At 35.6% G+C, this 25,207-nt stretch overlaps 2 protein-coding genes and 1 long non-coding RNA gene across 3 annotated transcripts; all 3 read right to left on the bottom strand.

Moving 5' to 3' along the window:
* Positions 1-8,466: 8,466 nt before the first annotated feature.
* Positions 8,467-9,431, bottom strand: LOC126583974 (uncharacterized). The gene is made up of 2 exons (XR_007609899.1): positions 9,319-9,431; positions 8,467-8,830 (listed from the first exon to the last, which is right to left on the bottom strand). It is a non-coding gene; the product is annotated as an uncharacterized LOC126583974 (long non-coding RNA).
* Positions 9,432-10,604: 1,173 nt separating this feature from the next.
* Positions 10,605-12,840, bottom strand: LOC126582158 (transcription elongation factor SPT4 homolog 1-like). The gene is made up of 5 exons (XM_050246169.1): positions 12,670-12,840; positions 12,468-12,559; positions 12,305-12,360; positions 12,013-12,074; positions 10,605-10,968 (listed from the first exon to the last, which is right to left on the bottom strand). The coding sequence occupies exons 1-5, from the start codon at positions 12,766-12,768 to the stop codon at positions 10,918-10,920; spliced, it is 360 nt and encodes a 119-aa protein (XP_050102126.1). The 5' UTR covers positions 12,769-12,840; the 3' UTR covers positions 10,605-10,917.
* Positions 12,841-13,637: 797 nt separating this feature from the next.
* On the bottom strand, positions 13,638-19,807 carry LOC126582157 (UTP--glucose-1-phosphate uridylyltransferase). Its single transcript, XM_050246168.1, has 21 exons — positions 19,513-19,807; positions 19,363-19,410; positions 19,119-19,213; positions 18,926-19,016; positions 18,278-18,338; positions 18,071-18,148; positions 17,942-17,992; positions 17,755-17,828; positions 17,230-17,302; positions 17,084-17,141; positions 16,903-16,949; positions 16,757-16,822; positions 16,060-16,092; positions 15,811-15,863; positions 15,663-15,738; positions 15,536-15,592; positions 15,332-15,415; positions 15,151-15,249; positions 14,503-14,607; positions 13,952-14,023; positions 13,638-13,859 (listed from the first exon to the last, which is right to left on the bottom strand). The coding sequence occupies exons 1-21, from the start codon at positions 19,578-19,580 to the stop codon at positions 13,833-13,835; spliced, it is 1,416 nt and encodes a 471-aa protein (XP_050102125.1). The 5' UTR covers positions 19,581-19,807; the 3' UTR covers positions 13,638-13,832.
* Positions 19,808-25,207: the final 5,400 nt, after the last annotated feature.

The following is a 25,207-nucleotide window of genomic DNA, read 5'->3' on the forward strand; positions in this document are numbered from 1 at the left end:
TTAATTGCTATCATTTTATGATAAATATGTCCTCGCTAATAATTAAAAATGACCAATATATGTGGTTTAGGAAAGAAATTTTGCATTTTCCTAATTAGACATCGTTGTATTGAAGAAAAATTTATAACGACGATATGATAGAATTGTATTGAGAGAAATAGTTTATGTTCAAAATATTTACCTCTTGCGGCTTAGGTGTAGGCCTTGAGGCTTCCAATCAAGAACTAACCCAGTACTCGAATATATGATGTCTGTTTTATTGTTTGCAGAAGTGTTATAACCATTATACTTCTTATTATCTGCGCCTACAGAGCAGAATGAATCCAAATAGGTGCCTTTGTAAGGCCTTAGATGTAGGCCTTGAGGCTTCCCATCAGAATTTCTTCTATACTCAAACGTTCTACAATAATCATAATATAATAGAAATAAAACTGAGAGATAGGTCGATTACTTGCGCCCCAAGTAACTTCGGACTTCTCGTTATCAAAGCTTGTCGTGAATGGGTTACGTCCACATAAGGTTCTTTTTATGCCTTGAGGCCAAGGACTTTTAAATGATCAAAACTCGCATGCCCGAAAGCTTAGAACTTAGATCTGGTTTGAACTGTGAAGACATATTCAAATCGGATTTAAGAACTGAAAGTATCTTTTAATCGTCATCTTACTAGAAATAACTTGAGTGCAACTGGAAGTATACAACATACTGCTAGTTTAATGAGTGAAAAGACATAAACAAAGAGGGTCGAGCAAGGTTTAACCTTGTCGGGCAAGGCTGATCGTCTTGCAACTTCCTATCTTTGTGGTCTATCAAGGGGTTTGAGAGCTTTTAGAAAAGGGGGTAGGGAGATGAGTTTACAGAAGAGATCGATACTACATCAGGCTTAAGACAAGGTAGTAGAGCTATTACAAAGGGATTTTGGTAAGGGTTTATCCCGAAAGGAATGAAGGCTTGGGCTGACTACAGTTTCGTTTGAAGGTAAATCTGGCTTTGAGCAGAGTTTGTGCTTGTATTTGTTTGTTTGATTGAGTGTCCTTATCTCTGATTTTTCTTTCTTCTTTTATAGACACTTCGGCCTGACCCCCTGTAGCAGTAATCTTGCCCGAATGTATTTTGAAGGGTAGTGACTCATCAGCTATTTTACTTTCACTGCCACTATAAAGTACTTTTGGGCTAATTAACTGGCTGGTCTATACCACTTGGTCTTTGGGTAGGTGAGTAAGTGGTGCAAATGACCTGCACCTAGTCGGGAAAGGCCTTTTCTGCCTTCTAGGCTTCAGCTAGGCTTCAGGCTTCTCTCATCATTTTGGGCCAACTTCCTTTTGGGCCAACTTCCTTTTGAGCCCAAAGTTTAAGTTTTAACCCAAACAATGACAAAGCTAATATCGAGTATCCTAATTCATAACCGATGATCAATTGAAAGATCAACACTTACCCAACGTCTAATGTATAAAGAACATTTTTTGTATGCCATATGTAGGTTTGATTATTGAATGAATCATATCTAAATCGCCATATTCAACACTTAATCAGCCATTTAAAGTAGTTCAAAGTTTAAAAATCCAAGGTATTTCAGAGTTTTATGATGCATTCTGCATTAATCTTAATTTCTTTATGAATTTTGAATTAAAATCAATAAAATAGATGCATAACAAAGAATAATGCACAGATTTACCAATTCAAACCATCAATTAATATTCTTTTATTTTTCAGCGCGGCATAAAAACAAACACCAAATGAAATCATGAAAAAACATAATAGATATGATTTAATCAATTCGTGACAAACACTAAATCAACAATGTAGAAATCATGAAATTTTAACCATGACTCCAAAACCATATGCAAAGCAAAAAATTTAGATCTTGAATTTCCTAATTTTCCCAACAATATAAAGTGGAAATTACATAAATATAAAAACCATACCTCGATCCATGAGAAAAACTCAATCAAGAAGAAGATATCAAGTAGAATATCTTTGCTTTTTAGAGACAGCAATAAATATGTTTTCCCCTCTTTGCTTTCGAAGTCCAATATTTATAGACGAAGGAATGACCAGTTTTCTAGTAACCCTAATCACAATAGTGATATTATATTTGGGCCTCACGATGGGCCTCACTTAGTTAATAAAAATATGTTAAATGGGAGGCTTGCCCTTGACCTATAAAAAAGGATAATGATAGCGAGATCAAAATTTTTAAACTAAATTTGCAAACCAATTGACATGATTGTTGATGATTGAATTATTACTAAATATTGATTAACCTGCTTATTTGTTATTGATGACACATTATTTGATTTACAAATTTGGTTTAAATGTTTGGTCTCCTTAGCATTATCTAATGAAAAAAAAACACCCTCATTTAAGAATCACTCTCCAATTCAACCTTGAGGTTTTCTCACTATCATGGTTCAATTGAATTTTACAGCTTAAATTTTCGTATATTCCACAATTCTAAATAAAAGGTACATACAATCCTTGTTACAAAATAAAACAAAAATAAAGGACATAATATCCTTCCTAAAACATGACTCTAATAATTACAAAATATTTACCTTCATTTTCTCCTAAATATTGACTTATTCCAATACTCCCCCTCAAGTTGGAGCATAGATATTACTCATGCCCAACTTGACAAGTGAGTCATCGAACCTCCTACTACACACACCATGGGTGAGAATATCTGCAAGTTGTTCCTCTGAGTTCACAAACGATATTGACACAATCTTCTTCTACAACTTTTCTTGGATAAAATGTCTATCAACCTCAACATGCTTAGTCATGTCATGTTGTACCGGATTCTCAGCAATTTCTCTAGCGGATTTATTATCACAATACAACTTCATTGCCTCCTTTTGTTTAAAACCGAGACTCCAAAGTAACTTCCGTAGCCAAAGAATCTCACACATACCATGTGCCATATCCCTATACTCGGCTTTGGCAAAGGACAGAGATACCACGTTCTATTTCTTGCTCCGCTATGTAACCAAATTACCTCCAACAAATGTAAAATACACAGATGTAGACCTTCTATCATTCGCATCACCTGCCCAATCAGCATCAGTAAATCCCTAATCCTCCTATGTCCATGACATTCATACAAAATTCCCTTACCTGAGGTAGACTTCAAATATGCCAAGATTCTCATTACCGCCGCCATATGATCCACATTTGGTGAGTGCGTAAATTGACTAGCCACACTTACGGCACAGGCAATATCCGGACGAGTGTGAGACAAATAAATCAGCCTTCCCACTAGTCTTTGATATATAACTTTGTCAACTGGTTCCTTATCTGGATAAATCCCCAAATAATGTTTCTCTATGATGGGAGTGTCCATAGGTTTACATCCTAGCATGTCAGTTTCTTTTAATAAATCCAGAACATATTTATGTTGAGACAAGAAAATACCTCAAGATGACCAAGCGACTTCCAAGCCAAGAAAATATTTCAAATATCCCAAATTCTTCATCTCGAACTCGACGGCAAGGTTTTGTTCTAGCTTCATCATCTCTTCATAATCATCACCCGTTATTATCATGTCATCCACATAAATAATTAAGGTCATCACTTTACCACCTCCCCGTTTCACAAATAATGTATGATCCGAGTGACTTTGATAATACCCAATCCTCCTTATAACTTGAGTAAATCTACCAAACCATGCACGAGATGATTGCTTAAGTCCATTAAGTGACTTTCGCAACCTACATACTTAGGTTTTCCCTCTGGTATTGTACCCCGGAGGAAAATCCATATATACCTCTTCTTCCAAGTGCCCATGAAGAAAAGCATTTTTCACATCAAACTGTTTTAGTGGCCAATTCAAATTTGCAGCTAAAGAAATCAGAACTCGTACTGTATTCATCTTTGCTACTGGAGAAAAAGTTTCCTGATAATCAACACCATAAGTTTGAGTATAACCCTTTGCTACTAACCTTGCTTTATACATGTCTACCGATCCATCTGCCTTGTACTTAATTATAAAGACCCATCTATGCCCAACACGTTTTTTCCCTTTAGGTAGCTCTGTTACCTCCCATGTATCATTCTTATGTAGTGCCATCATTTCTTCATCCATTGTAGCAGCCCATTTAGGATCCTTTAAGGCTTTCTCAACTCGGGTTAGTACTTGGATTACTTCTACATTGTTTACCCAAGCTTGGCGCTCCGGGACAAGGCTTGAGCATGACATATAATTAGTTATTGGATACTTCACTTTTCCTTCAGGAGAAAACCTGTCAGGAAGAACATCACGATTTTGCCTTGGCGACAACTTATATGTACTCACAATATTCTCTGGATTAGTTACATGAGTATCAGTGGTACTTACCTCAGGAATATTCAGAGAAGACACATTGGGTGGCCCTATCGAGCTCGAGAAAAGGGGTGTGGATTTGGTAGCTTCTGGTTGCTAGGATGGCATTACTGGTTCGGCATCATGTCGACATTCTGCATCATACTCAGTAGGTTGTTGTCAAGAAGACTCAGCTAGTTCGGCGCTCAGTGGCTGAACTGTACTCCAATTCTCGATAGCTTCTTACCGAGAGCCCTGATTGCCTCTTTGCCAAAAGCTTTCACAACTTTGGTTTTCAACAGATGCCCCCCCCTGAGCTACATATTTCCAACCACTCAAGACCACCAACACTATTTTCCCCTTGGTGATTAGAAGGTGATGGAAAAGTAAACATCCATGGTCATGTACATATGGTGAGTTTTAGGATGGTAGCACTTATACCATTTCTGTTGATGAGCAAATCCAAGAAAAACACACCGGTGAGCACATAGATCCAACTTACTACGATGAATTTTGTGAATATGAACATAGACGACACAACCAAACACACAAGGAGTAAGAGTATTGGTGAACACTACAGGAACAAATTCTGTCAACACTTGGAGAGGTGTACGGAAGTCCACAACCTGGGATGGCATACGGTTGATTACATATACGACATAAGTGACAGCTTCAGGCCAGAACCATTTAGGTACAGACGCACCAATGAGCAAGGCACAGGCTGCCTCTAAGATATGACAATTTTTTCTCTCAGCAACTCCATTTTGTTGTGAGGTATAAGGACCAATGGTTTCATGTAGAATTCCTTGATCCCGAAGAAGGCCTAACAACTTGAAACCAATATACTCACCTCCATTATCAGAGCGGAGAACCTTAATAACGGAGGAATATTATGTGGCAACCATTTGAGAGAAGGACCACACCATACTAACATCACTTTTATTCTTCATCACATAAATCCAAGTAATATGTGTGCAATCATCAACGAAGGTAACAAACCATTTAATTCCAAACAAAGTAGTAACAGGAGATGGCCCCCAAACATCATAGTTCACAATATCAAAAGGAAACAATCTTTTATTCATACTAGGAGAAAACGAAGCACGATGACTCTTCGCGAGAATACATACTTCACAATGTAAGTCTAATTTTTTATTTCATGAAATAAACTAGGCAACATACACCTTAAATACCAAACAAAGCATGTCCTAACCAACGATGCAATAACCAAACTTCTTGTAAATTATTGGTACGGGATGCTCGAACTGCATTAGCTCTGCCAGGAACGACGTCATCCACATAGTATAACCCATCTCTCTTAGTGCCATGCCCAAAAAAATGGATACATAAGTACAACACAATCTAATTGGTCAGTAACTTGAGGAATAGATGAAACAACGAGAGAACAAGCAGACAGTGATGAAGGGGAAAAGCCGACGTGAGGTTCACTGTGCCGACGCCCAAAACCGGTGATGTTGTTCCTTTGGCAGCTGCAATACACTTCCGAGAACTTGTTGTCATACTAGAAAATAAATTCTTATCAAAAGTCATATGATCGGTTGCACCCGAGTCTAGAATCCAACATGTATGATGTTCCATATCAAAGGCTAAAAGAACACGCCCAATACTACCTGGAGTGGTCGGGGTTTCACTAGGAGTGGTCCTAGTCAATAAGCTTTGACTCGGATCATTAGAGGGGGGGCACGGCAGGTGCGACATCCTTGGTGGCAATGGCAACGGATGAACGGCCTCCATTTGCTCCATTCGGCTCATTCCTTGGCACATATCTTTTTCTTTAATTCAAGGAACCATTCAGGTGCTCCATGTTCCTGAAAGCATATATCTTTCGTATGACGGGTTTGCCCACAAAAAGTGCACTTTAAATCATCCTTATTTTCCCCGAGGGAATGGTCAAGAATTGACAGATGATGATGGGTTAAAGGGACGGCTACCCAAAGGTGGCCGTAACACCATAGCCATGGGGGAGGGTCCTCCTTGGTTCATAACACCACTACTTCCCATCATAGTTGCATGGCATTGTGCTTCCTGCCTAACAATGGAAAACACCTCATCCACATATGGTAACAGTTAAGTTCTCAAGGTATCACTATGTACTTCATCAAAGATATCATCAAGCCCTGCTAAGAAGGCATACATACGGTCCAGTTGGATCTCTTCTCAATGTGTCTTCAAGTCAATAGCACATTCCATCTTGATTGGTCTTCTTTGATCTCATTCTTGCCAAACAGCTTTGAGATCAGCATAGTATACACCGATCGGCCTCCTTTCTTGTCGAAGCCGGAATGACTTCACCTTCAACTCATAAATCTGAGAAATATCATACCCATCATAATACGTTCGAGCCATTTCCTCCCAGACTTCTTTAGCGGTACAAAGATGAATGAAAAATCACATGATGGTAGGATTCATGGAATTAATCAACCACCATTTTCACAATTGCATTCCATGTCTCCCAAGCTTCATACTCGACATTGTCCTCCTTGGGCTCTTTGATGCTCCCTGTCACGAACCCTTTTCTTACCATGCCCAACGATATGCATCTCCAACACCTTGGACCAAAGAGGGTAGTTTGATCCATTAAGTTTTACAGTACTCGGTACGGCTGAAGCATCACTCTTAATAACCACCAGATTCACGATTGAACCGTGGGTAAAGCCATGCGCCCCACCCTCCAACTTCAGCCCTAACTCGCCTTTGTCACTTGCCATTGGTCATGGTCATCACACGACACACGTACGTTGCAACAAAAAACCACACAGCACACACGCACAGCAGTCATTTTTCCCTACAGGTATGCAGCGGAAAAAACAACACTTGCAGTCTTTGTTCTCCTTTTTTCCCCAAGACACCAGCAACACAGCAACACAGCGGGATTAGGGTTACAGTTTGGCTCTGATGCCAAATTGAATTTTACGGCTTAATTTTCATATATTCCACAATTATGAATAAAAGGTACATACAATCCTTGTTACAAAAGGAAACAAAAATAAAGGACATAATATCCTTCCTAAAACATGACTCTAATTATTACAAAATATTTACATTCCTTTTCTCCTAAATATTAACGTATTCCAATAGGTTCACCCTTACTCTCTCAAAGAAAGTTATGCCTCTTGTCCAATAAAATAATTCCAATCATATAATTGAACTGAAAGTACACTAGTGTGAAACCCAAGTTTGGGTAAGCCGCGATACACATTGTGTTCTTGTGTTAGATTTACGATCCCATTATGTTGGTACACACAATATTATCAAAGGAAAGTGTTTTCTTCCTTTTGACCGATAGAAATCTCCAAATCATATTAATATTAAACCCCTTTAATTGGAAGTAGGGCTAATTATATTATACTTCTTTGAGGCATTTAATCAAACATATAAGGTGTGTATAAAGACAAGCAAAAGCAGTACGAGATAGATGTAGGAAGACTATCAAACACTTGAGGAGTGATTCATCACCTACCTGTTCCGGCAAATTCAGAAAACATGGGGTTGTTCCTCAATCTCAGTGATTTCTTACACTGAAGATGCGGATGCACCTCCTTACACCTACGGAGCTTCGCCAGTGCCTTGCACCCATATGACTTGGGAACTATAACAGTTTTCTCTTTGATTAAAATTTTTCAAAGGCCCCTAAAGTCACAAGTCACTGCTTCATTGACCCTTGTCGTCCAACTCCCAAGTTACTACATTTTGATGTGGCACTTTGGTGGGCCTATTTTTGCATGGAAAACATATTGATGTCACGTGGCCATTTTTTTAGTTCCTTGTAACTCAATTAAGCTTATTGTTTTCTTAAAATTGATTTTGGCATGCGGTCTTGGATTTAGAGTAGTGCGTACTTTACCGTCAGTACTCAAGTTTAAATCTCTTTTCCCATACTTCAGCTAAATTTAGTTTCATTATTCAAACAAATATTTTGGCCGTCTCCTATTCATCCAAATATGCCCTTCAACTTTTACTTTGTGAAATTTATTCCAATAATTGCAAATTTTGTTACCATTTTGTGCTAAAAGCCCGAATGAGATACTTTCCCAAAACAAAATAAGGCCTTTCACTGTTGTTCAGGTGAGTGATACTTACGAGTATAGGAATCAAGTATCCTAAGTTTGATTTTTATAGCACTATTGCTACACTAGTGTGAGCTCAATATATTGATACCACACTTATTAGTTTGATATATTGAACTCATGAGTCTAATATTTCTAGCTTACTGTAAAAGTGTGATTACTGTATAAGTTTAACATATTAGTATCACACTCACTTTTTCCGACCTACTGTGAATGACCTAACATTACAGGCTGCTATTCTAAGCACATTAGCAGAAAGTTCCTTCACTTCCGAGTTTCAACAACCGTCATTAAAATTAAAAAATAAATAAATAAATACTAAGGCATTTGCTTCTAGTCTTGTAAACGTTTCCGACGGGGTTTTGTTTTTTTGTTTTTTGTCCGATCATGAGGTCGCTCATATACACTTTGGCGGTACGTATTGCATCTGAGCATCTTCGCACATGTTCTGCAAATATATGAACCAAATAAGTAAATTAAAACAATGGAGACAAAAAAGTGTAAGAACTTCTAAACATCCCAGTACAAGCAACTTCTATGGATTTGGAAAGTACAATCGAGTAAAGAATCAGCCATCTAAGGTAGTTCAAGATTAAAGAATCCAATGTATTTCAGAGCTTTATGATGCATTCTAAATTAATCTTAGTTTCTTTAGAATTTTTTAATCAAAGTTGATAAAAATAGATGCATAACACCATTTAGACTGCGAATTAATATTTTTCAACTCCTCAGAAAAACAAATACCAAATCAAATCGTGGTAAAAGCATAATATGTATGATTTAATCAATTCATAACGACACTAAATCAACACTGTAGAAATCATGAAAGTTTTAACCATGACTCTGAAACCACATGTAAAGCAAAAATCTCTAATTTCCTAATTTTCCCAAAATATAAATTGGAGATTAATTGAATATAAAAAAAAAAAATCATACCTCGATCCATGGTAAAACTCAATGGAGAAGAAGATTTAAGATAGAATATTTTTGTTCTTAAGCGGCGACCATATTTATGTTTTCCTCTTTTTGCCTTCGAAGTTCAACGTTTATAGGCAAACGACTGACCAGTTTCCTAATAACCCTAATCACGATGCTGATATTATATTTGGGCCGCACAATGGGCCTCACTTAGTCCATAGAAACATGAAAATGATTGGCTTGCCCTTGGCACTATAAAAAAGCAACCTCACCCTCTTTTAGGGGCCATTCTCCAATTTAACCCTAAGGCTTCCTCACTATCACCACCTTTACTCTCTTAAAGACACTCATGCCTCTTGTTCGATAAAATCAACCCAATCATATAATGAAACTATATCAAAGTGAAACCCAACTTCAAATAAATCACGATACATCATTATGTTCTTGTGTTAGAATTACAATCTCATTTGTGTTGGTACACACAATATTTCCAAAGGAAAATATTTTATTCCTTTTGACCAATAGAATTCTCAACTAGTATTAAACCCTTTTAATTGCAAGTATTTGCACCACATATGACTTGGGAGCTATAACAGTTTGGCTATTGTCTTTTACTGAGATTTTTCAAAGTCACAAATCACTACATCATTGACCCCTTTGTAATCCAACTCCCAAGTTACATGCTATTTTTTCATTTGACACTTTGGTAGGCCCATTTTTGCTATATGGATAACGAATTCAAATTCTCTCAGATCTCGCAGTCCGATGTCGACAGATTACGAATTGGACCATTCAAGAGGAAGAGAAAGGTTCGAACCCTTAGGTTTTGTGAGATAAACCAATGGAATGGACTAATAGAGACCATTTGAATTGAATGTTTCGGATTACTTTGTCAATCAGTTCCGGTCTAAAGAGATCTGGAGAGGATCTCAATTCATGGATAACATATTGATATCACATGTTGATTTTTTTAGTTCTATGTAACTAGAGTTCAACTGAATTTTTTTCTTAAAAATATGTAATATGATAGATCTCTTATTTGCTAAACACTCTATAAGTGATTTAGGTTTGTTGACTTGAATTTAGTCAAGTCAACTAGAACTGTGTTCTCAACCATCTGCACCCAAGATCAAATATCTCTCTCGTACTTCTAAAAAAAATAATTTTGGCCCTCTCATAAACATATCAAAATATGCCCTTCGACTTTTACTTGGTGAATTTATTCCAATAAATGAGCCTGCCAAATTTTGTTGCCATTTTGTGCTAAAAGCCTTTATATAACACTACCACTAAACTAATGTGAGTTCAATACAAGGATACCACATTCATGAGTTTGATATATTAAACTCATGAGTTCAATAAATTGGAATCACACCCAAATTTTCGGTCCATTGAAAGTGTGATTCCTATACAAGTTCAATACATTAATCACACTCAATTTATCCGTCCTACTGCGGAAGGTCTAAGTACATCACAAGCTGCTATTCTAACCACGTTAGCAGAAAGTTCCTTCACTTCCAAGTTTCAACAATCAACTGTTTTCATTAAACCAAAAAAAAAAAAAGGCATTTGCTTCAAACGTTTTCTGACAGGGTCTTGTTCCGATCATCAGGTCGCTTATATACGCTTTGGCGGTACGTATTGCATCTGAGCATCTTCGCATATGTTCTGCAAATATATGAACCAAATAAGTAAATTAACCAAAGAAAAACAATGGAGAATAAAAGTGTAAGAACTTCTAAACATCCCAATACAAGCAACATCTACAGAATTGAAAAGTGCAATAGAGTAAACAAAGCACATGGAAATCGTCCATAAGTACCTCCACACCCAATTTAAGCTCCAAAGCGAACAATAATGTAATGGGACGAAATAGTTTCCAAAAAAAAAATGTAATGGGAAGAAACAAGTTTGCCATTGATTTAAGGGAACTTTAACGAAAAGCACCCGGTACTGTTCACTTTAACGAAAAACCACATTTTTACACTAAAAAGTCAAATCCTGATACTATTCACTTTACCCTTTATTTTGTCCTTATCATTAAAACTTAAAGTTTTCAAACCCTTTTCATTAGTTTTCCTTTGATTTAATTATCCTACTACATCAATCAACGTAACCATCCATGCGAATGGGGTTACCACAGAATTGATCCTCGGGAATGGAACACAAAAAAAAGAAAAAAGAGCAGCTTTTCATGATATACCAAGAGTTTTGAACAGGTCACTACGGAATAGATCATATACCAAGAGTTTTCAATTTTGATTAACGCACTAATTTACACCTTATGAGAAGGAAAAGAAGATGGAGAGCCCAAACCATTAAATCTGTTGCCTCCAACAACAACATTGGATCCGAGGATTCTTTCTTCTAAGGACGTGCTAATATGACAATCTACTTCAGGTTCAACCATGCATACACTACACACATAGGCCATCCATATCTGAGTGGACCATTAAACACTCCACAATCTGCAATTTTTTACTCCTAATGTCAATTAGGGCAGACTTTCAAGTTACTTGCAAATTTGTTTGAAATATATGGTGGCAAAACTGGCTATTCGAAAACTATCCCAACCAAAAACAATCATGGCTCAAATGGTATAGTTAACATATTCGATGAAATAACTATAATACAAAAGACTGGCCAGTGTGGCCACTAACCAAATTTATTTGAAATTGTATAACAATAAAATATAAAAAAACATAGTGTTACCTTCATATCCTCCGAAAGAGCCTCTGAAACAGCGAGTGTGTAACAACCAGGGACAAATTTTGCTGCCAAAAAATCAAAATACATGTTAAAATTTCACAGCCAATTTGAAAATATATTATCAAGTGTTAAAAGAATGCATAGGCGACTCAAACACTGTGGACAAATTCCTAAAGAAAACTGAAATTGCACAAATTACAAAAAATTAAAATTGAAAATGGTGGTCGAAAATCAATGCATCATTCGGTCAATGCAAAATCTTGGTATAAACAAAATTTGTTTGAACCATACATACCAATTCGGAGCCACCGCGCAGCCCAACTCCTACTCGGATCCATTACTGAGATGATCCTAAAATACAAGCAATGCAAATTATGCAATTTCCAATAAACAAAAAAAAATCAAAAATTAAAGAAAAATCAAAATCATCTCAGAGAACGAGAGTACAGAAGACCAACCCGTTGAAATTAGGAGTGGTGCAATCGGTGATGCGCTCGTTGTCGTCGTTCATCTCGAAGAAAGGGCAGTTCTCGCATCCATGTTCTCTGAACTGCATTTGCATTTGAATATTTACTCAGCCAAAACCCTAAAACCTCTGTAATTTAAAACAAAAATTTTTAAATAAAATAAAAAAAGGAAAACGAGATGTAAAACCCTAACCTGATCGTAGGTCTTGACGAGGCGGCAACGGAGGCAAGCCCTAAGCTCGTGGCCGAAGCTCGTCGGAATCTGGGCTGGTTCCGATTGGGCGTTCCTCATCTTCTCTCAGCAAAAATAACAACCACCGGTGTATATTTTTTTTCCGACCCAAACAAAAATCCGTATTTATAAAAATGTATTTAAAGGAATTTGCACAAAAAGCCTGAAGTTTTTTATTTTTGTGCATTAATCCTTCACATTAAATATTGTTTTGAATTAACCACTTATAATTCGAACTATTTAACTAAATGACACCTTCCTTTACTTTCCAATTTCCATCCACAATTCCATTAAAATTACTCGATGGCCCCTTTATAAGCGTCCTAGACCTTAATCCAATAATATATGGTTATTTAACGTTTGTTGTTACAATTTCTCTTTATTGTTGATTAAGATCAAACGGTTGATGATCACAATTTTCTTGGATGAAGTCTAATAGAACACAACTCTTATTTTATTAATTTACCTTAAGAGAAAATATTAAATTTATCGTGCAATCATATTACAACGCTCAAATTAATAACATCATATAACGATGTCACGATTACTCATAAATTTCTCCAACATAAGTGACTAAATCTGGGGTGGAAATTGGAGGGAAGTACCATATTCATAACGGTTCAAGGCTTGGAGTGGAACTTAATTGTAAAACTTCTTAATCTGGGAGTAAAATGCACAAAAGTGAATATTTCAAGGTCTACGTGGAATTTCCTTTTTATATATTATTATTGTAATTTTTTTATGAAAATATGTTTGCTCACCACCTTTATTCAGGAGATAATTTGAAATTATTTAATAAGAGCGGTGTTATCCACAAACCTAGACAAACTATTAAAATAACCTTTGGCGACAAATAAAACACAGAAGATTGCCATGACATGGATTAAAGGGACAAAGAACTACAGTCGAACTACGAAGAACCAAAAGCGTAAAACTAAAAGTTTATGCAAACTTTCATTCACAAACAGTAGGGTTTAACATGGAACCTGCAAACTTCACCAAACTCATGCAGCAAAAATACAAAAAGCTTTTATTTCCCTATCACAGTAACCAAGCACGGCACAACCATAGGGCCCTCGTATTCAACCCGAGGGCACTCTCCGATACATTTCAGGACAAGAAACTTAGAGATCTTCAGGGCCATTGATATCCTGCGCAAAAAGTACAATTAGCACGTATAGAACAGCGACGAATATCAACATAACTTGTAACATATGATGGTGTAGATTGATTTGTGTTTTACCTTGTTTGCAATCACGGCGTTGTCAGGAATTTCTAACTTCACCCCGGATTTTGCTGTGATAGTTACTTTCCCCTTCATTGAATGAAAAATATGGCAGACAACATTACTAGACTTAACAGCACGATAGTATGAAAAAAAGATGCGAAATGAATAATCAAGGTCGAGGTTGGGCATAGACCGAAATAATCCTTCGTGCTTGCCATTGTAATTTGCTGTCTATGTGAAGGGGAATGTGTTTGGTGAAACTTACAACAGGATTTTAAAGGTTTCCAGAACAAATGAAAAGAGATAAATAACGTGCATGGATAGCTAATAATCTATGTTGCAGTCTTGTAGAAATGGACACAAGACGAGATTAATTTCGGCCCACGAATGAGCCAACCAACATGAATTTATATCAAAGTAAACAAATAGTATTTTCCTTTTTTAATCTCCCCATCCAATCTATTGCAACTTAACTAAGATTCAGATATCAATCTCACACTGACGTCAAATTCTTAACCATGAAAAAGACAATTGATGAGAAACAGTTTTTGGCTGTAAGTGCATACCTTGAGAGCAACACCAGCACCGAACCAGACATCACCAGAAACCTTAAGGCTATCAAGCTCAAGGATGCTGGGGATTGACTTGAATCGACTCAAGTAACTGCCAACCTATAAGGAAAGAAATTATCACAATTATCATCAGGTAGTTGGAATCATAAAAAAGGATTAGCTAATTTAATACCCGATAAATTAATAACCTCAGCTAGCCAGTCCGACTTGGGGTTAATGTGCTAAACTAATAATTCATAAAAATTATAATATAATAAATTATAAAATAATCATATAGGTCCAACATAATATATGAATTAATATTTCCTATTGCTATGGCTTATGTTTGTTTGGTTAAATGTTCACAAAATGGAATAATGTAGTACATTGAACAATGTACAATCTATTTTTGGGAAAAATAAGTAGATTCATGAACTTTACTTGGTTTAACAAATACATAGAATTGTTTGTTCATAAAACGAGAAACTAAATACAATGTACAATATTGAATAAAATAAGGAATACCTTGCTGATTAAAGCAAGTTGAGCCTTGTGCAATGGGTACGACTAATTTATCGATTATTTAATATTCTGCTAAATTAATAGATTTCCTTGGTTCCATGGCTATTAATGTATAGATGTTTAACTGTATTAAATATTCACCTTCTTAAATTCAGGCCCCAATTCAATAGAAGGATTTTCTGGATTTTTTCTCGCACTGTTCCGGGTAACAAAGCCGTCTTGTAATGTATAAAGGTCAGACTGCAAAGGAAGATAAATGCATTAGACAAGCCTCAAGTCATTATTAAAGATTCAAAATCGAGTAGTGAGAAAAGGAGGCTACCTGGACAAGAAGCAAATCGGAAGTTGCCTTCACAGGAAGGAATCGAGATCTCGGTACATTGATGCCAATAGCATTATTAAAGAACTGGTCATAGGTACGGATGAGTAAAATTAGTAATTAAATTACTAAAAGATCAATTTCTATAGAAATAGAACTTCAAGCTTTAACTTTTGATAACATCCTAAATGAGTTTTAAAGATGTACCCTGATTGCTGCACCAGCTGCGGTTTCTAGTTGAAGAACTTTGACCCCATCCACTTCCTATAAACAAATCTACGCATCAGAAAACCAGAATCTTGGAACAACCAGGCTTCATATAAAAAAAATATACCTTTGGGTTTGGGATAATTTCCATCTTCAGTGCATCAGCTTCTACTAGCCTTTTAATTGCATTCAAGTTCACCCACCTGAATGTTACTTTGTTAGCACATAATCGTATTCCATGAATGTTCTACAAGATTTGGGTTAATATTACTTACAAATTATTTGTGTTGAAAATTTTGAACTTCTCTATTGACTTGAATTCATTGACCTGTTTCAATGAAAGCACTGCATATCATCAACAACAAACTGTGCAAATGTAATTATCGAAACAGAATGTACTTGTATCTGCAATCTGGGGATTCTAGCTATATTTTACATAGCTGCTATCAGCAGTGAGAACAAGATGGCAGGTTAAATATTAAAGGAGGAGGTTGGGGGAGTGAAAGAATAGAAACAGGACTTACATGTTGATCAGGGACTTGAGCAATTTCCAGGAGCTGCACAAGAACATCAGGTAAAAGAAGAAAGGTCATGCATAGAAAAAGTTTTCAAGGATTTAGCTTCGTATGGGAAAGGAGGCGCTTTAACATTGAATTCATTCCATTGTAAAGAAAAAATAGATTAACCAGAAGAATGAGCTTGGTGGCCGATTTGGTTTTCCTTTGACATTCACTTACTCAAAGAAAAAGGTACAAAACAGGGGAACTGGCTTATTCAACCTTGAACTAGGTCAACTAGCTATCCAGCCAGTTCGACTAGTGTCTTGCACATTGACATTGTTTTTGGGTGGTAAGTTTGAAACCAAACCCTATATGTGAAATATAAGATCATTTACAATTTCATACTACCTCTTTATTTCAACCAACTACTTAAAAAGATATGACTTTACTACGAAGACTAAACTTCTTATTTGAAAACAACGGCTAATTTAAAAAGAAGACAATAAAACACTAATTAAAAATCATAACCACAACTAACCACAGACATAGTTGTCCAAGATAAAAGAACACTTCCTAAAATAAAAGTGGCTTGATAAAGCACACATTATAGAGATGTGAAGTGCCCACCAAAGTTTACAAAACATAGAAAGTTTTCAATATATCATAACCTTATAATTGACACACACAAAAAGAGTACTAGCAATGGATAGAAATCTCATACCTGAACCCTGCCCTCATAAGAAATAAGAGTGCCGCCCTTCACATCGGCCAATGTTTTCGGTGTCACCTGCACAAATAGGAAACATATGTAGAAACAAGTTTAAAAGAGATAAGGTAACTAACCGATACTGGTAACCTTTTATATACCTCCATACAGTATTCATTCTTTTTCTGGATCAAATGCTGTAGAATTTCTATTGTAACCAGTCAGGGACAACAACATCCAAAAGGACTTCTTTTCTCAAACAGCGAATGAGGCAATAATATATCATAAAAATGAAATAACTATAATCTAGAAATGTGCCAATCAGAACAAAAAATAGGATACTCAAGTCAACAACAGCACCCAAGTTGTCCGAGTTAGCAATAAACACGTACTCCTTACCCTGAAAAATAGAGACAAATGCACGAAAGAATTATACCTGGGCTATGAGAAAATAATTAAATGATCACAAAAAGCATCAAGTGACAAACCTGTGACAATAACAGATCAAGTTTTCCACTGTTCTTAAGGGATGGAAACACATCACCGTGGCCAGGAGGATACCTTCATGTGCATAAAATAATCATGAGTAGAAAGCAATGGAATTTGCATGAAACTAGATAAAAATTGTATTCCTACGAAGTACAGGGCTTAGGTGTTTCTTATCTAGACCTCTAAACCAGAGTGCCAAGCCAACAGTCACTCCCATGCCTTATAGAATGGTAAAGAAAAATGATAAAATCATACAAGTAGGATGTCAATTAACTGTACAAAAACACATAAAAAAAAGCTAAATTTAAACACAACCATTTGAACAATAGCAGATACAAATTAAAGGAGACCAATAAAAAATGTACACCTAAAATTGTATGTCTGTACGTATATGTCTCATCTATTTCAAATGTATGTCTGTATAGTGTACACCTATTAAAAGTCCTGCAGTCTCCATAGTCATAGCACTAAATCATAAAGAAAAACAAGTAATATCAAAGGAAGAGAAAAGGTATAAGTTATACCATCCGTCCTTGCCAGTCTGTCCTTTGGATGGAAGTGGCGAAAAATCTTCAACAACCAGACGAGGATACTGACTCTGTACACCCAAAAAACATATAGTAAAAGGTATAAGTTCATTGATTTAAGTATTTAATATGCACACATATGAAGTAAACAAGGTGATCAAGATTCAAGAAAGGTGCCACATACCTGGTTAAAAGTATGAATCTGAACATTTGACTTGGAATACTTCTCTACAATCTAATGGAGACAAGACCTAGTTAGTTCACGGTAAAATTTAAGGACAAAAACAAAAACTACAGCAGTACATTCTCAAACCTTTTGAGTATCGTCATGAGTGTTGAATGAGTTCATCAAAAGCAAGGGAACACTGCTACCATATTTGTTATTGAGATTCTGTGACAGAATTGACAGGGTAAGTGGTATAAACACAAACACACATAGAGAGAGAGAGAGAGAGAGAGAGAGAGAGAGAGAGAGAGAGAGAGAGAGAGAGAGAGAGGAAGAAGAAGACAAGAAGATAACCTCAATCTGGATGACAATCAAGTCCAGAAATGTCAACCCATTTCGAACTTCAATGACAGACCTACATGACAATAAAAATGGACCTTAAATCATTGATGTTATTGAAACGAGATGGACAGTCAGCCATTTATTACATTTTATGTATCTGTCTTCATTAAAAACATATTCAAATACTAACATTGAACCCAAAAAAAAAAAATTCACAATCCAAGATTAATTCAGAATACAAATAACATATACACTTTTTCATCTATGATCTGATATAAATAGTAGCTTTTCATTAAAGGCAAAACAAACGTTTCACTTTATATTATCAAACCTTACAGGATAGTTCTGGTCTACATTAAATTACAAAAGTTAGTTTAGTTTGATCAAATTCTAATTGAATCGTGAGAAACGAATTAAAATTTGACATCAGGATACTATATATTTTAATCCAACTATAATCAGGATGGATTTAAATCTTTTGACATGCAGCATTAACAGCCCCATTTTCCACCATCAGAGCAGTTCATCTAGGAATTTGAATCATTCAATGCATTTCTAACAAGATGAACCACTGCAATACTTAAGCAATAGAACAACAAAGCAAATCCGGTCATATAATACAAAAAGAAAACGCGATAACAACGACATTTAAATGCATACTTGGGGCCAGTGCAACCCATTGTTGTTCCCAAACCTCCATTAAGCTTAAGCACAACAAGTTTGTCCAAAAGCTTCTTGATCTCCTCAGGATCTGCATCGATCAAGAATCCAATAAATCATAAGCATACACAGCTTACAATTAAACACTCGAAATCGAGAATTGAAAATAAAACACAATTAAGATTAAAATTACCTTCAGGAGTAGGTGCCAAGCCATCATAAGGAACGACTACCTCGTCGGTAGGAGTCTGGATCTTACTCCACTCCACATGCTGTGCTTCTTCTCCACTGAAACATGCATAGTCAGATCACATTCCATCAAAGTGCCAATCAAGATACACAAATTCACACAGATTTGAGTGCCAAATTTCTCATCATTTTCTCATCAACCAAACAGAAAAATAAAAAACAAGAAAATTCGATTCGATTCAGTTTACCTGACGTAGCGAGAGACGAGGCTGATGAATCCGTTCTTCTCATTCTCGCTGCAAGAAAGTAAGAGATAGATCAATCAATCAGGCTCAGATCACACAGAAATCATGGAATTCCAGAAAAATGGATCCAACGGGAAACTCGACTGCCATTACCTGATCTGGCTCAGAGAAGCGACGTCAGATTTGAGCTTGTCGACATTACCGGTAGCCACCGCAGCCATTGGTGAAGCAGCGCGAGAGCTTCAAAGTTCTAGAGAGGGAGAGATGAAGGTGATCTGAACTGTGTGAACGTTGAGGAATGAGAGTGACTCTGAGATTTGGAAATTTGGACAAAGTATTTGTAGTTGGGGTGGTGTATTAATAAGTGAGATTTGGCCAAAAACTAAATAAATAATAACCAGGTGGTATTTTTGGAACGGTGAGAGGAATATGCAGGCGAATATGACGGTTTGGTCCAGCTTCGTCAAATCTCGGAAAATAGTAGCGCCCCTTTCACGCAAAGGGAAAAGGGACACCTCACCTCAATTCCCTTCCCCCGACCCACGAGTTTTGGGTTGACGTCTAATCCGCATCTAACTAACCGTCCGAAAGCAGTTGCAAATTCTTAACTCTTCTAAAATCTGTTACTGTGACAAACACACTCTCACGTTACTCAAGTAGCGTTATAAATTTACGTTATGTAATATGATTTAACTAATACTAATGTTTTTTTTTAAATAGGAGGACAATTGATGGTAAGCCATGATTATCCATTTCTTCTATGCCCGGAGAAGCTATGGGAATTTTACTCTATCCGTGGCCACAGTCAAACGGACTCACCAGCTCGAAGTATCAAACTCGTGACCTCACATATTTTTTTGTTTATTGGGGAGCCACAATTTACGGCCTTACCACTGGAACACTTATGTGGTTAACTAATACTATTGTTTAGTTGTATGTTTTTCGTTTGTAGGTTAGATATTTTAAATTTGCCTAAGATGAAGTATTATATTTATGATATTGTTATAAAATAAATCTTTCATATGATATTAATATGTAAAATCATATGTTATGATGCATGTATTTATACTAGTAAGACATGATCCTCTTAATCACCAGGATTAAAAATAAAGAAAACAAAAGAAAAGTTCAAAAAAAAATTTAGTTTTAATGAAAAATGACAAATAATGGTGTATTGAATAGTATCAGAGAAATATAAAAATGTGATTTTTCGTTAAAAATGAATAGTATCAGAAGTGTTTCGTTAAAATTTCCTTAAAAATACCAATGACTTTTGAATTTAATATCAAAATTGAAATTAGTGATGAATCTTTATTCGGTAGGCGATGAAGAAAACAGAAGTACGACGGAACTACGATTCTTATTATCTTATGAAGATATAACTTCCGAAACAATTTTGCCACGTCTAAAGTTTTAAGGCTTTTCTTTTGTTTTTCTTTTATTTTGTTCATCGGGGTGTCTTTTCTAAGTTTTGTTTTTTTCGGGGGTTAGAGGACATGTGATGTATTGGTTGTTAATTTGTCAGATTCAGATATGGTTGTAGAGAAAATAATAAACTCATCTAACTTCATGGTATATTGGCCCATCTACTTTATTTTTCACACCCAACGGGATGAAATGACCATGGTGCCCATCAGTTCCCTTCAAGGCTTCAACGAAGAAGGACCCACAAGTGTATTAGGAGGTTTTCGACCAAAAAACTGTGTTGGAGGCCCAATTGTTTAGCGGCCCAAGAGTCCAACGCGCACAAATTTTTTGTTGCTCTAAAAGCCAAGGCACAAACTATTTCCCCAAAGTGATGGGAAAGAGATCCTCTCCGGATCTCTTCCAACAAGGTCATCGGATTAAGTGATCCGGACTCTTGAAATTTGATCTAACGGCTAAAAACAGGAGCCCCTTTTAAAAATTATAATAATTTTAGCCGTTAAATCAAATTTTAAGGGTCCAGATCAAGTACTTGATCCGGTGGTCTTGGTGGAAAAGATCCGGAGATGATTTCTTTCCAAAGTTTATATGTTGCATAACTCTTTTTTTTTTATGAACAAACAGTATTATCTACACTAAAAGAAAAGGGGCAAACTTAGCATCACAATGGCCAACAATAATGTGGTTCAAATCTGCCTCTCACATACAAATAAAGAGGAATATCACTAGATCATAGTAAAAAGTGATTATATGTTTCATAACTTAAACATAAAAAAAAATGTATTGATTAGAATTTTTCTTTGTGTCTCATTAACGAATTTAACGAAATCAAAAGGTTCAACACTATTTTAATATGAGTGCTGTTATACTCACCTAGCATCTCTATTTTTCACCCGCTTTAGAAGAAAGATTTTATTAACAAATTTATTCTTGTAAATGACCATCAAAGACATGTTAATCATCTATGTTTTGCCACATGAATATTAGTTATTAACTCAGAAAAAATAGATAAAATAGAATGAAAAGGACTTGAGTGAAAAATGTCTTGCTCCTAATTAATGTTGGTTTCAGTGCTAAAGTTGGACTCTGGATAGTAGGGGTGGGCACTTGGAACCGAAAACCGAAACCGAAACACGAATCGAATCAAACCGCACCAAACGGTTTGGTTTTGCGGTTTTGAAACGGTTTCGGTTTCAAAACCGAACCGCGGCACACAAAACGGTTTGGTTTCGGTTTTGAGTTTTCAAAACCGCACCGAAACCGAAACCGCACCATATAATAAATAAATGTTATATAACTTATATTTTAAACTTTTCAACTAGGTTATAACTTATAGGTTTGTATTATGGCAAACTTAACCTTTCAATTGGGTTGTAAAGTATTGTGAATGGTGATCAAGTTCAATTTTAGTAGATGTGATGCATAAGGATTTAAAGTTTAAACCCTTTGATGCATTGGATGTTGTCTCAATTTTAGTAGTTGTCATTTGTTGCAGTTTTGGTACAAGTTAGCTGCACTTTTGGTGCAGATTTTTGTTTCTGTTTTGTGCAGTTTTTTTGTGCTGTTTTGGTGCTGTTTTTTTATGCAGTTTTACTGCATTATTTTTTGGTGCAATTTTGTGCAGTTTTGTGCAGTTTTTGGTGCAGTTTTGCTGCTGTTTTTTATGCAGTTTTATGCAGTTTTGATGCAGTTTTTAGTACTGTTTTGGTGCTGTTTTTATGCAGTTTTGCTGTTTTTTTTTTTTTTTTTTTGCAGTTTTGACTCTTTTTTGCTGCAATTTTACTGCATATTCATTAATTAATATACGAAGAAAATAAGACCGTCTTATACATAAATAGGTGTATATTTTAAATTGTACATTTTTTTTTCTCAAAAACCAAACCGAAACCGTTTAAAACCGCACCGCACCGAACCGAACGGTTTGGTTTCATTTCGGTTTTGGCTTCAAAACCGCACCGCAAAATGTTTCGGTTTCGGTTGTGGTTTCACTCGAAACCGCACCAAACCGCACCGCGCCCACCCCTACTGGATAGTAACCAATCTTAGGAATCCAATTATCACCTCTGATCAACAACTCAATTATGGGATTTTCAGGGTTGGGATTCCTGATTTCGAATGAGTCCCGCTCATGGAAGAAAATGCCGATAATATCGGCGAAATATCGCCGATATTATCAGTTTTTCGCGCAATGGATATTTAAATAGGTATCCAAATGGTTTTCGACAAAATATCGCGATATTTTTTGAACTGCTACTCGGAGAAGAACGCCGGAGCTTCTACAGCTCCGGGCGACTATAAAACAGGACCCTAGACTCCGATCTAGATATCAAAATGAAATAGAAGACGAGATGAACGTTTTTATATATTCGGTTTGGGTGAAACGGTCGGAGGTGTTCGGAAAGTTCGTCGACCACCCACGGCCTCGCCGGAGATGGTGTGCCTATTCCCGAGCCGATTTCGTCCCAAAAACCTTGCAAAAACACGATTTTGAACTTAAATTTCACATATAAGGTTCAAATTTCACGCATGCAAGAAAATTTATGAGCCGAAGCTTACCTTACCTAACCAGAGAAATTCAAGAAACTCACCGGAGTTCCTGCGTTCGCCGAGTGCCAGAGACGAGAAGGAGAGAGAGAACGATGAGGTTGTTGATGTTGATGGGTGTGCGTGTGTGTATGTGGGTCTCGGACCCTCGGTGCAAAGAGAAAGGAGAGAGACGGCGCCGACGAGGGAGGACTGAGGAGTAGAAGGCGATGTGGGTCTCTGTGCGTGTGTGTGGGAGAAGGATCGAGAGAGTGGGAGATCTGTGTGTGTGGGAAAATGGAGAAGGGGGAGAAGAGAGCTCAGAGAATAAGAGAGAAGGATCGAGATTCGAGAGAGAGATACGTATGCGTGTGAGGTCTGTGTGTGTGTGTTGTGTGCGTGTGTGATGGCATGTGTGTGTGTGTGTGTGGTTGGGTCATCTCATCTGACTCACCTGATTGATTTTACAATCACTTTTTACAATTTCAGACCATGGACAACAAATAATAGTGCTTTAATAATGAAACCGTGTGCCACTGTGGTCTGTGATATTTTTTCACATGCAAAACCATGTGCCACTGTCTGTTATATTCTTTCACCTTATCAGAGGTGGAGTATCAGAGGCATTCAGAGCATTTTCGTTTCTTCTTCTTCCCTTACCATTTTCAAAGTCATTCCAGATCTATTCCAAAGCTTGAACACAAAGGGTTCCATATTTAAGGTAAGTTTACAAACTTATATTTATATTATTGTAATTTATACAACAACAAATAAATTTGTATGGACTCGTATGTTAATTTTTTTAAGTAATTAATACTTGCATGTTAATTTTTGTAAGTAATTAAGTAATGTTAACAATTACATGTTAATTTTTTTAAGTAATTAAGTAATGTTGTATAATTATTCCATAGGATAATTTTAATATGTTTAATGTTATTTATTATTTTATTTCCCTTACCATTTTCAAAGCCATTCCAGATCCATTCCAAAGCTTGAACACAAAGGGTTCCATATTTAAGGTAAGTTTACAAACTTATATTTATATTATTGTAATTTATACAACAACAAATAAATTTGTGTAGACTCGTATGTTAATTTTTTTAAGTAATTAATACTTGCATGTTAATTTTTGTAAGTAATTAAGTAATGTTAACAATTACATGTTAATTTTTTTAAGTAATTAAGTAATGTTGTATAATTATTCCATAGGATAATTTTAATATGTTTAATGTTATTTATTATTTTATTAATATTAGGTTTTATTATCAAATTGGATTATTATTCATTAATATTAGGTTTTTTTAATTATCAAATTGGATTATTATTCATTAAATTAGATTATTATCAAATTGGATTATTATTAATTAAATTGGATTATTCATTAAATTGGCTTATTATCAAATTGGACTATTCATTAAATTGGATTATTATTAAATTGAATTATTATCAAATTGGATTATTATTCATCATTATGTTTTATATTAGGATTATTTTTTTATCAAATTGGATTATTATTCATTAATATTAGGTTTTTTTATTATCAAATTGGATTATTCATTAAATTGGATTATTATTAAATTGGATTATTGTTAAATTGGATTATTATCAAATTGGATTATTATTCATCACTATGTTTTATATTAGGATTATTTTTTTATCAAATTGGATTATTATTCATTAATATTAGGTTTTATTATTCCATATTATTTTTTTAATTACTTAAATTTTTACAATCATTTTCTTTACTTCGTATTTAATTCTTCTGTAGAATAACTTTATTATTTAGGTTCTCTTATATAACCGTCATCACTACTATATTTTTTGGCCAAAAAATATTTGTCTAATTTTCATGAAAAATAAATGTAGGTGCGTTTAAGATGTCCAGTGGAGCTACTAAACG

The sequence above is a fragment of the Malus sylvestris genome, chromosome 9 (genome assembly GCF_916048215.2).
Source record: "Malus sylvestris chromosome 9, drMalSylv7.2, whole genome shotgun sequence".
Classification (NCBI taxonomy): domain Eukaryota; kingdom Viridiplantae; phylum Streptophyta; class Magnoliopsida; order Rosales; family Rosaceae; genus Malus; species Malus sylvestris.

What these genes read in the sequence shown, in the direction of transcription:
- LOC126582158 (XM_050246169.1), bottom strand. Translation starts at nt 12,768, where the DNA reads ATGAGGAACGCCCAATCGGAACCAGCCCAGATTCCGACGAGCTTCGGC. An exon ending in TCGTCAAGACCTACGATCAG is followed by an intron (nt 12,560 to 12,669) that starts GTTAGGGTTTTA and finishes ATGCAAATGCAG; the next exon opens with TTCAGAGAACATGGATGCGA. An exon ending in ACCACTCCTAATTTCAACGG is followed by an intron (nt 12,361 to 12,467) that starts GTTGGTCTTCTG and finishes CTTGTATTTTAG; the next exon opens with GATCATCTCAGTAATGGATC.
- LOC126582157 (XM_050246168.1), bottom strand. Translation starts at nt 19,580, where the DNA reads ATGGCTGCGGTGGCTACCGGTAATGTCGACAAGCTCAAATCTGACGTC. An exon ending in CTCGTCTCTCGCTACGTCAG is followed by an intron (nt 19,214 to 19,362) that starts GTAAACTGAATC and finishes TGCATGTTTCAG; the next exon opens with TGGAGAAGAAGCACAGCATG. An exon ending in TGGGGCCTGAATTTAAGAAG is followed by an intron (nt 14,608 to 15,150) that starts GTGAATATTTAA and finishes CTTTCCTTATAG; the next exon opens with GTTGGCAGTTACTTGAGTCG.